At 36.9% G+C, this 13,102-nt stretch overlaps 1 protein-coding gene across 1 annotated transcript in view; it reads left to right on the top strand.

The window, feature by feature from the left end:
* The window catches only part of LOC114655924 (contactin-associated protein-like 5), a 557,429-nt gene that overhangs the window by 352,238 nt on the left and 192,089 nt on the right, over window positions 1–13,102 (top strand). The window contains exon 5 of the mRNA XM_028807237.2: window positions 9,672–9,875. Within this exon, the coding sequence (XP_028663070.2) occupies window positions 9,672–9,875 (204 nt within the window). The remainder of the gene's footprint in view (window positions 1–9,671; window positions 9,876–13,102) is intronic.

Raw genomic sequence — 13,102 nt, 5'->3', positions numbered from 1 at the left:
AAGTTGGAGTATTCACATTCCTTCCAACATCACGGGCAGCTGCTGAGTACTTTCACCAAAGACCATAAACGTCATGCTTCTTATGATCTACCCCAATTGGGAAGCCTCTCCAGTCATTCTACAATATCATCAATACATGGTGAAAGGTTAAGAAAAAGCAGAATAAGTGATTTTATAGATTAATCAAGTGCTTCTCATGTCCTAGTTGTCTAAAATAAATTCTGTAACATGTCTCTTACAGTTACTGCACTCTCTTGCAGACAATAGTGATGTTGGCCTCACTAGTTACAAGAGTCACAGCAAGTCATGAGGATGAACCTGATCTTAATGGTTTATATTACTGGGAAAACTTTAATATTAAAAAATATTCCCAAGACCGACCATTAATTATATCACAACAAAGGAAAAGTTATTATAAAAAATTACTTAACACTAGATCATTTAACACTCGCACAAAGGTATGAAAGTAATATTTAAACATTAATTATGACTCTTTCCTCATCTAGTTTTCCAGAAAGTATTATTTACTCATCCATTTGTAACATTCTTCTGAAACAAACTTCAGGGTCAATGAGAGTAACTATTCTTCGGCATTATTATAAAAAATAATTAATACTAGAAAACTCTGGAGACATTTCATCTCTAAAATAGATGTGTTCATGCTAACATTTTGTACAGTTTGTTTCATATATAATTAAATTATGATTGAAAAATGTCCTAATTAATTAGCATCAGTTATTTGAATTCGTTTAATCTACTGCTAAATATTGCCAACATTTTCTTTATAAATATACCCGCTGTAATTTATTTCATATAATAAATGCATTCCCAGCAGTTTCTTTAAATAGCAGCCTGTTTCACATATTACCTTAATATTTCTGTTAATTCTTTAATTATTAGTTATATGTTCATAAAGAATAAGTAGAGCATATTATTGTAGTCATTAAAGTTAGTTTCTTTGAAGTATAATTTTTCATGTACAGTTAGTCTAACCTGAAGTAGAAGGTCTTTTCAAGTAAACAGTGGCTATGTTATGACACAGCTTATAAATGGTGTGAATCTTTGAGGCATAAAGCAGGAGTAAAGCATAACCTGTATGGTGAAACTCCTTGTATAAAATCGCTTTCTTTATGAATGTATTGAACAGAGAACCCTATTGTCTCCGGAGAATATGTATATTTCTCCTAATGTGAGGTGCTGTGAGATAAATTTATTGATAAATAATTTTTTTTTTAAATAAATAAAAATAATTAAAAATGAAATACACTAATACACCTCCTGTGCCATTTGTGGTCTGCTTGTTTAAAATTGTATGCTCTCTGATGGCTGAGAAAAGAATGTAGCTCTGCCAAAACAGTTTTCAATCTCTGAGACTTAAAAATGATATTACTTTGTATGCTTAGCTTGCCTGCAAGCGTTTAAGGTCTGTTAAGTTTAAGAAGCCCTGCATTTTATTCCTTAGCATGTTCTTATAAAAAACCAAAACACAATCATTAGCGTAGATGTTTCAATTTTTTATTCTCATAATTAAACTGAGCCAAAAAGCTAAATCTGTTAATCGTGTGTATACTCATAATGCAACATGCTGTACTAAAAAATGGTAATTATGGTCTTAGAATCCAAGAGGTATGATGGAGAAAGCCAACAATAATTTATACTGTACATATAGATTTGTAACATCAACCAATTTTATTTTTTATGTCAGGAAATGGTAAGTAAGATTTTTGCCATTGCGTGGGTGAGTGTTTGTATTACCTATTTATTATTAAAATACTATGGCAAGAAAAAGTTATGTCTGGGAGCATTAGATCATTTCTTATAATAAATGCAGACTGGTGCTGTTGTTGAAAATTAGTCCTGTACAATAGTAAAACTGTGTTTTCTGAATTTTTCCAACTTATGTAGGCTAATGTGTATAGTGTACTAAATCTTAGTGTTTACCATAATGTGTTCAGATGAAATAATGCAGAGTAAGCAATAGGCAGGTTAGAACAACTGTAAAAAAAATGCCTTTCTTTAATTCTAGCATTGAAAAATAAACCAAAGACATTGCAGGCGAGGAAACAGAGATCAATAATCTAAAGCAGTTGGAGTGAAGCAGCCTTCCCTTTCGAGTGTGCCAAGGGCCAAAGAGGAAGTTCTTTCCTGAATTGGTTGAAACTAAAGTTGCAGTAGCAAAATAATATGTATATTGGACAGAAAGGGAATGTGAGGGATTGGAAAACAAAGGTCAAGACTTTCAGTAAGAACAGAGAACACTCATACAAAATGTGCCTGGATTTAGAGGTTTGAGAAGTCCCTATGCCTTTTCAGTGGCATGATGGTCTTTGTTTTTCTGTGAGAAATATGATTAAACTTTTTGCAATATACAGCGACCATAAAAAAAAAATAGGGGCCATGGTGTATTGCTGCACTTGGGTGACCCCTTCAGGTATTACAATGCAAAACACTTAATTCTATTTCACTTCTTTGCTTAAAATCATTATTTGTAAGTGCTGTGACAGCAGTGGTTTCTTGACTCTTTAAATAAAAGGTACTTGTCTTGTGCTTTTTGTCACATGTATTACACAAAAAGAGATGCCAATATTTTTTACACTTAAAGAAATTAGGTAGCACTTTTCCTGTTACATCTCAAAGAAGTACATGTTAGGCTAATCTATGTCTCAGTTGTTATGCCATTGGTATGTATATGAATGTGCTCTGCAAAGGACTGCCATTCCATCTGGGGTAATCTCCTGCCTTATGCCAGTCTCTGTATGTTTTCTGTGTCCATAAAGTGGACTAAAAATTGATAAAATGGATGGACAGATTTTGCAGCTACTGTAGATCAGGTACAGTACATATTAGCTTTTTACTTGTACAGAATAAATCCATAGGAGCTCCATGTTGTGAGTATGCACCCAGTAGTGGCCACTTTATTAGGCATACCAATTTAATACTTGGTAAAATCTTGTCTTAACTCCAGAACAGCGTAAATTGTTTGAGACATGTATTTAATTGTTGAACCCACTCTTTAATGACTTTGATTCCTGCTAATTCAATAGTATCCCAAAGTTCCTACAGATTTGTTGGCCATATGTTAATACTGCAAACCTCACATTTATCATCACTGTATATTCTCTATTAGATTGAGAACTAAGGACTGTGCAGAAAACTGGAACAAACTGACATCATTAAGAAGCTGTTGAAACCAGCTTGAGATGACACTTTTTTGTGACATGAAGCATCATCCTGCTGGAAAAATCAATTCGAAAAAAAGGATAGCCTGTGATCAGGAAGGGATGGACATGGTCAACAACAAGGCTTAGCTGTGTTGTGGAATTCAAATGATGCTCAATTGATATTAAGAAGCCTATGATTTGCCAAAAAAACATTACCCACACATATAATACAATACCACCAACATCCTATAACACTGACAACAAAAAAGAGAAACCTTTTTATAAACATTCTCTTTCAATGGTCACTTGCATGTTGTAGCTTTTTATTCTTATTCTTAGTAACTAGGATGAAACCCAGTGTGATTTTTTTTTTGGCCGCTGTAGTCCTCCCATTTCAAGATCTTGTGCTCAGAGATGGCCTTCTATTCTAAAAAGCTATTATTTGAGTATTTGTGGCATTTCTAGTAACTTGAATGAGTCGGGTCACTGTTACCCATCTTTTCTCAAGGAGAAGTTGTTTTCATCCACAGAAATGCCTCTAACTGGATGCTTCTTGTTTGGAACCATATTTTCTGTTGACTAAGATCAGAGTGCATGAAAATGCCAGCAACAAAGGTGTTTTCAAAATGCAGGAACTACCATGTCCACCATCAACCATCAAACCATGATCAAAAACACTTACATCATACATTCTACTTTATGACATTCTACTAATTTTGGATTCAGTAACAGCTAAACCTCTTGAAAATATCTGTATTAAGAATTGGGATGTCATGTTAGAATTTTTTGTGTCTGAAATATTTAGCATTCTGCATAATTTCCCTACTGAGTGTTTAAGCAAAGGGCTTTTTACAGCATAGTCTCTAACCAGCTTTCCAGCTTCCTTAGAATAAACAACTACTTAGATACCTCAGTCCAGGAAGGCGACATATCATAATTCCAGGCCGCGTTGATCATACGAAGATGGTAACCCAGCTCATTATAGCAGCCAATCAGAATAAAGGTAATCTGTCAGGGTTGTGGATTGACTTAGCTAATGCATATGGTTACATACCACATAAAGATGTAGATCTCATGCTAACAAAACATAATGTTCAGAACACAAGGATTCATTGTTGATTACTGCAGCATCTTCAGGATGAGAGTCACCTCTGGGGCAGTGGTGTCCGGTTGACACAAGATAGAGGTCATGAATAATGACAGGGTGTACCATCTCTGTAACCATGTTTTTGTTATTGATGAACATGATTATAAAGGCTTCAGAGATAGATTGTCAGGGGCCCAAAACAAAGTATGCCACACACCATCCTCCCAATAGGGCATTCATGGATGACCTTAGAGTTACCACAGAATCTGAAACAGTGAATTTTGAAGGGATTCAAGAGACTGATGGAGTGGGCTTGGATGAGCATCTAATCAGCCAAATTACACTCATTGGTTATGAAGAGAGGAAAGGTAAGACTCCTACTCCTACAGTTTCAACAGGTGAAAATGAACCAACTACATCAGAGAAGCAAGTTATGAGCCTTGGATTAATGTTTGACAGCACTGTAAAAGCACTGTAGTATAGGGAGTCAAGGGACCTGAAGGTATCCAAGAAAGGCATTGAGGTGAGAAAGGGCAGGAAGTGGCACTCAGATGAGGCAGTATAGTGAGCAGAATCAAGACTGCATCACAGTATCCTGGGGGGTTTGGGGGAGTGATTACATGAGGCAGAGTGCAATGGGAATCATATCAAATGGCATGGACTGGTGCAAAGGGAGGTTAAAAGGCTTTAAAAGAGGAGAGGATTTTCAGGATGGCAGCCATGAAACAATAAGGAGCCTGAGTAAGGTGGGACAATTCTCTATAGAAGAAGGCGACATGGGAAGAGCTTTGGAAAGCCGAGTCAGCCTGGATGCAGTTTCTTGTCCTAGCAGTCTACAATGTTTTACCCAGTCCATTAAATCACTACAAGTCTCTGTCTCTTGGGTAAATCAGAGAGACCAGCATGCAAGTTATGTTCAAAACATGAAACCCTAGAGCATATTCTCAGTTGCTGCTCCAAGATCATGGGGAGGGGAGATACTGCTGGTGACATGATCAAATACTGAAGGTAATTGCAGAAACCATCAGTGCTGGAATAGACCAGAACAAGCATGGGATGAGATGCATGTGAGGCAAAGTAGCTAACTGGCCAGCTGCACACAAGCTAGGCTCTGATCAGCCCCACTTGGGTCATCTAAAGGAGGATGTATAATACTGAAAGATCCAAAACACCCAATGATTATGAGAACATCACTGAAGATGTGTCCAGATGTGCATCACTAGATGAGTTACTAACCCTTACAGTTCCCTTTTATAGATTATTTGAGAGTTTTTACCAAAGTAATGGTTCTACATTTGTGTTTCTTTTTTAATTATTTAGTTTTGGATAGATATTTTTGCAATTTAATTATAAAGTATGCCATTTTGTATCTTCAGCAGTTTGTGACTGGTTGCTAGGATGTATGGCAATGCTGCTAGGGACTGTCTTCCAAATGGCACTAATGCAGTATTACAATGCTCTGCTTCATAAGCTCAGTTTAGAGCTAAGTACAGTGTCTAATAACCTCAAATAATCTCAGTCTTGCCTGCAGTGTTTAAAGCTTTCTGGTTAAAGACTCATAGCATTTCAATTTGCAGCTTGGTTTACAGTTTCAGCATCTTGGTTCTGGGTTCCTGTGGTAAACAGCATCTGACAATTCTCGTTTAGATTTCGCACCCGGTTTTGGTCTTTGGTTTTACACAATGGCATTTCATATTTTTAGCTGATGACTCTCGTCACATTTTCTTGAATACACATACAACTACTGTTACATTTAACACCATCCACACAGTTGCTTACTAACCCTGTCACCAGTTGACAATTCAAAGAGTCAGCTGGACCAAAAAAGCAGGTGGAGCTTCTCCATGCTGCAGTCCAGGTGAGCCACAGAGGATACTAAGAAATGGGCATAATTGTCTGCATGCTCTATAAATGGAATTGTATCAAACATGGTTGCCTGTTTGGAGGAACAGGCTAGTCAATTTAACAATCAGATGGACTTAATAAAGCGGCCACTGAGTGTCTTAGAAATACCTAGAATAACCACCATCCTTGATGCTGTTTAGCTTTGTCATTTGTATGGGCTTCAATTTACTTCTTGTTTCTGCAATATCTATCTATTAACTGTACTCTACAGAAGTTAACCAGTCATTTATAAAGTATAGTTCTAGGAAGTACACTTTAGGGTGAAGTGAGCTTTAGGAACAACTCACTTTGAAGACAAAGACAAACTAATTTAATTGAAATATTTTTTTCTTTATTTCTACAACATGCTATTGAATTACTCTAAACAGACACTTCAGTATGATCTACAGTATATATATTTTCATAGAGACTTTTGACCTTGTGGGAGGTTTTTCTTTTTGCATGTTTAAACTTAATTTTCTTGTGTCAGTTCACATTATAAATGCGTAAACCTTGCTTTAAAAATAGACTGACACATACATGGAAAGCTTATCTTCCTTCCCTTTGATAATTTGTGAGAATATGTTTAAGGGTCTTCCAAGGTCAGCAGTGGCACCATGCCAGGGTACTGAACTGTGTACAGCTTGCATATCAGATTTTTCTACAGTATGTTAGTGATAATTATTAGTAATAACTGATTACATCTGCTGTGCATGATAAAATTTATAGCTCTATAACATTAAATAATTTATTGAATTCGAAATGAGATTTATTACTACCCTTGCCCTAACATACAGTCTTTTGTAAAATTATGTATTGTAAAACGTAATAAGAATGCCCAAGAAGGGGTTGACTCAGCCTCCTAGCCCCAAAGAGCTAGTGGAACTGTTTGCCAGTGTTTGATTATTCTCCTTGTGTGTAAGAGGATGAACATTATGCAGAAGGATGCACATTTTACTTTGACCTGTACTTCACATGCTGCATGTTATCAATGTTAAAATTTCTGAAGCAGCAAATTGTACAAAGATAGGAGTAAACAGAAGGAAAAGGCTTTGAAAACAGAATCTGGCAACAAAGTGGCTCATTCTTCATATACTGTACTCAGTGTATTGTTTATATAGAGTACATTATACAAATGGTATACGATACTGTATTTAACATCATCAACATCATCTTTATCATAGTTTTCTGTTATTAGCCATCAGGCATGTTTCATGGCATAGGGTTTTGACCATAAAGGCCCTGCGTTGACATAACATGTGGGCTTCAGGTCTGTTATGACATTCACAAAAATAAAAGCTTTTTAGCATAAATTCTAACATGGATACAGACTGTCTGAACTCCCTGAAGTTACCCTTGAGCACAATAAGCCTATTGATCCTATTTTACCACACTGAAACCATATGGAAAAGACAAAGTAATACATGCTGACAGTTAGTATAACGAGAGAGATGATGAAAGCTGACATGTACAAAAAGAGGTGCAGTACAAGGTGAAGAGAGGGGTGGTGACGTCTAAGGAAAAGGAGTATGCTGAGCTATATGAGAAGCTGGACACAAAGGAAGGAGAAAAGCACTTGTATCGATTGGCCAGACAGAGGGACCGAGCAAGGGAGGACACGAGTACATAGTGTGAAAAAAAGAATGCAGATGGAAATTTGCTGACAAGCGGGGAGAGTGTGTTGAAATGGTGGAAGGAGTACTTTGAAGGGCTTATGAATATGAAAAATGAGAGAGAGAGTGTAGGTTGGATGAAGTGGAGATATCAAATCATGAAGTACCGGAGATCAGCAAAGCTGAAGTGAGGGAAGCTATGAAGAGGATGAAAAATGGAAAAGCAGTTGGCCATGATATATACCAGTGGAGGCATGGAGATATTTAGGTGAGATGGCAATAGAGTTTCTCATTAGATTATTTAACAAAATCTTGAAAAGCGAGAAGATGTCAGAGGAGTGGAGAAGAAGTATATTAATACCAATTTTCAAGAATAAGGGAAATGTGCAGAGCTTTAGTAACAAAAGGGGTATAAAGTTGATTAGCTACACTATGAAAATATTGGAAAAGAGTGATGAATGCTAGGCTGAGAGGAGAGGTAGCGATCTATGAGCGGTAGTATGGTTTCATGCCAGGAAAGAGTGCTGCAGATGCGATGTTTGCTTTAAGAGTTTTGATGGAGAAGATCAGAAGGAATTGCCAATTGAGGAGTTATGGTCAGGAGTAGCAGAAAAGTATGTGAGGTAAAGGTATGCACTGGAGAGAAGGAGAAGGAGAGTCAGTAGGAGTAAGATGGAGGACTTGGGTTCAACAGTCCAAAGCAATGGAGAGGTGAAGAAAAGGGTGATGGCAGGGTGGACTGGGTAGAGTAGAGTGATAGGAGTGATTTATGATAGAAGAGTAACTGAAAGAGTGAAAGAGAAGGTCTATAAAACGGTATTGAGACCAGCTATGTTGCATGGTTTGGAGATGGTGACACTGACAAAAAGACAGGAGGCAGAACTGGAGGTGTCAGAGCTGAAGATGCTACGATTTTCGTTCAGAGTAACAAGAGTAGACAGGATTAGTATATTACAGGGAAATGCAGCTACGGCTGTTTGGTGACTAAGTGAAAGAGGCTAGATTGAAATGGTTTGGGCACGTGCAGAGGAGAGATGAGGGGTACAATGGGAAAAGAATTTTGAGGGTGAAATCACCAGACAAGAGGAAAAGTGGAGGTTTATAGTTGTGGTGAGGGGGAGCATGAAGACAGTCAGTATAGCAGAAAATGATGTAAAAGACAGGGATAGCTAGAGACAGATAATCTGCTAAATGGGAGCAGCCGAAAGTACATGCTGAGATTACCTTTATCATAAAATCATCTGTTGTGATAATTGCCATGTTGATTTGCAAGGACCTCGTTCTGTGACTGACAAAGTTGGCAACAACCTCTAGATTACGGGCAGATTGGTTTGAGTACTATTCTTATAGAGCCAGTAGTACACCATTTTTCACCAATTGCTAAACTGTGTATTTCCTAGGAGCACTTATAAAGGGATATTGTTCTACAAACCTCTCAAAGTAGCCTGTATGAACACAATAAAATAGATTATTCCCATTAATATGGCATGTCTTCTCTCCAGCAGACAAATAGATAACAGAACAGAGCAAAACTTGCACAGGGACTTCCTGTACTCATCACCTGTGTACTTTTGCTGCTGTTTAAACCAGGATGAGACTCCATACCACGTGAAGAACTTGTTCTTGCTCCACCCTTTATTATTTTTGTTATTACTTCAGTAATGTATACGGCAGTTGTGATATTTTTATAGGTCTTTAAATTATATAATGTTTGCTCTCACTGACTTTTCTTATGAGCTGTCTCGGTGGGGTTTTATGCTCATTAATAACTTTGTGTAAATGATAATTATTTCTAAAATCTCACCACCATAAGCTAATGCATTGAACAGATTTAAATTAGTTTCTATTCTAGTTTTCTTTCAGCAGTGATCAATTAATGTTCCTAATCCAGCCTTTCTCCAATGATTTTTGCCTTTCTTTCCCCAGAGTCAGATGTTGCCGATTTTGATGGAAGGAGTTCTCTGCTCTATCGCTTTAACCAGAAGTCCATGAGCACCGTGAAGGATGTCATCTCCCTGAAGTTTAAGAGTTTACACAGTGACGGTGTTTTGGTGCATGGAGAGGGTCAACGAGGCGACTACATCACCTTGGAGCTGAATCAAGGCACACTTGCCCTCCATATTAACCTTGGTCTGTGAAGTAATTCTTTGTGTCTCTATGTTTTTGCAGTGTTGAAAAGAGAGTTAATGGTGACAAACTGTAAAATGAAAAAAAAAAAATCCCCAGAAGGGAAAAACTAATCCTATTATCCTGAAGGCTGCATCATGTACAGTATAATGCTATTTCTAGCACAGCTGTCTTTTTAATTGGAGTAAAAAGTGTTTAGGCGGGGGGCTTTGTTGCTTTGAGGATGTTAGATAAGCACTTCTACATTTGTAAAACTACAGAGATGAAATTTGGTCTCAAATTACTGTAGGATGCATGAAGTCAATCAAGTCTAAAATTTCTCTATGTTTCTTTTTGATAAGTTGCTGCAGAATACAATTAAAATATACTAATGACAAAAAAAAGGTAGCAAAAGGCATTCTTCATGTAGTGTGCAGTTATTTTTTTCAAAGGACAAATTCAGTACCAACTCAGTAAAACTTCACATACTGTGTGCAATTTTTATGCACACCATGCAAATAAGAGATGTTTTCTCTCTCCAACATTCAGATTTATATAGAATTTTGTTTTGCTTAATGTCTACTAGAACAAAAAACATGCTCAAAAACAAGAAGGAAACTTATATGCAAACTGGATCAAATACAAAGAAAATGCTTTAAAATTTAAGCAATTGAATGTACAAAAAGAAGGAGTCAGGCAATTCCAAAAAGATGAAAAGAGCTCATGATCCTACCATGCTCCCAGGCCTGCTTTTATAAGAGAAAATTGCCACTGTGATATTAATTTTTCAGCTCAGCTTCAATTTATTTTTGTATAAGCAAAGGCTCTGAGCACTTGTACAAGTTTATACTGCAGCTATCAAGCAGTGACAGAAATTCTTAAAACATACAGCATTTACATATACTGTATGTACACAAATGTTAAGCCTGAAACAAAGCAATTTCAATTTGATTAACATACACAAATCATGACAATATTAAGTACACTGGCAAGATATGGCCAGTAGACAATGAAGGAAAGGAAAACAAAGCAACAGCATTCCTGGAGAAAATAAACCTCTAGGGGTCCAAAATTGATTTCATAGAGTTCATTTCAGACAAAGTCACAGACAATGACCTAGGCTACACAACTGTCCACTACCCCCTGAGTATTACATAATATTATACTGTAGCTATGTGATGGGTCATCATAAAAAAGAATTAATTCCATTCATCTTTGGATTACAAGGCCTACAATATCTCTGGTGTCAATTCACATGGGTAAGAGTCATAGCTTGCAATGTAGCAATGGCATAAAATGCCACTCAATGATAACCAGAAGAGGTAGGCCAGTAAAGCGTATGGCGTCTCCCATGTTTGTATTTTTCATACATACGACTGACAAATAGAATTTCAATATGAATAGCTGTTCCAGTCAGAACATGCTTGACTAAAATAATGGGTCTTCAGGTTCACAGAGCAACTCGAATATAAGCAGCCAGAACATTCCAAGGTATTGGAGCTCTGTAGCTGTAATATGTTACCATATAGTGATTAATAAAATAACATACCTGCAGGTTTGTATGTATTTATAAGTTCAGAGTAGGGCCTAGGCCATTAATAGCCTTATAAGTAAAAAGAAAAAATAATCAACTCTAAACTCAACTGGAAACAAGTGCAAAGTCTTCAGAACAGGAGTTATGTTGTCCTACTTACTAGTTCTAGTAACTACTCCTGGGGCCTCATGTATAAACAGTGCGTACGCACAGAAATGTTGCATACGAACGTTTCCACGCTCAAATCGCGATGTATAAAACCTAAACCTGGCATAAAGCCAAGCCAGATTACATCTGCTGTGCATGATAAAATTTATAGCTCTATAACATTAAATAATTTATTGAATTCAAAAATGAAATGTATTACTGCCCTTGCCCTAACATACAGTCTTTTGTAAAATTATGTATTGTAAAACGTAATAAGAATGCCCAAGAAGGGGTTGACTCAGCCTCCTAGCCCCAAAGAGCTAGTGGAACTGTTTGCCAGTGTAGAATAGAATAATTAAACATGTACTACGAAGATATTTCAATGTTCCTTTAAAGTTTTGAAGAATCGGCATTCTATGCTTACATATGGCTTCACGTCTATTACAGAGTTGATTGTGTGGCGATTTGGGTATTTGGAGAAAGAAAAGTAAGGACAGGAATTGGAGGTTAGTACGTTTGAAAGAGACAGTACTGCTGTAATAAATTATTTCATCGAAGGTCGCGTATGGAGCAGCAAGCCTCTTGCGTGAGACATGAACAAGCACTGCGCCACCGTGTTCCCATGTTTAATAACATGCTTTCATTTCTATCATCATGAAAAAGATATCACGTATACATCTCAGAATTTTAATTATTCAGGGAGCTGTAATATCACGAATGCAATGGATTATGTGTCCTGTCAGAGAAAGAGAAAGCCCGTTTAAGAAGCAGGTAGTGATTCACATACATAGAGCACATAGAAGATCAAATACAGAATAAAGCATTTAACGTGCTACTTTAGTTATGATGGGATTTGAGAAACTAGTAAATTAAACGATTTTAAGATGAACTTTACGATGTTCTACTTTAATGGCAAAATAAACTGCGTGATTAAAGTGGAAATTTCGAGATTAAAGTTGACATTTCGTGCTTTTTTCCCACTGTGTGCCTATATTTTTTGTCTGTACCCTAATAAGCTTTCATATGACACTCAGATGGTGGGCTATGACTCGCCTTTTCACAGCGACTTTGATATGTGACTTCTTTTTTATTTCCGGCACTGTGCGATTTTCTGAACTTGAGCTTTCGAGTTTCTCTGACGCTGTCACTTGATCAACTTCCTTTTGTTGTTTATATCACTGTTTAAACCAACAAATAGTATGTTTTTCCTTTGCCTCCACTTGATATTCGCTGAAATTCTTATATTTTCCCCCGTGCTTTTCCCATTGTCTTTTCACAGAAAGCTGAGCTTAAGAGCTATTTATATTGATTTGCATATTCAAATTGGCATAATTCTGGGAGGAGTTGGGGCAGGACAGCAGGCGCGTGCACGTGCTTTACTTTTCACGCTGATCGGAATTTCTGTAGCAGAAGAACGTGAAAGTTTGCGTACGTACAGATTCCTGCATCTGGATTTTTCTCTGTGTATGCACATTCCCACTTTTGTGCTTACGCCATATTATAGTGTGAGTTCTACGCACAGCGTTATATATGAGGTCCCTGGAGTTCCTGTAACATGACTTTTACATAA

Source organism: Erpetoichthys calabaricus, chromosome 8, assembly GCF_900747795.2.
Source record: "Erpetoichthys calabaricus chromosome 8, fErpCal1.3, whole genome shotgun sequence".
Taxonomy (NCBI): domain Eukaryota; kingdom Metazoa; phylum Chordata; class Cladistia; order Polypteriformes; family Polypteridae; genus Erpetoichthys; species Erpetoichthys calabaricus.
Note: the sequence above shows the minus strand (reverse complement) of the source record. Positions and strands in the feature narration are given on the sequence as shown.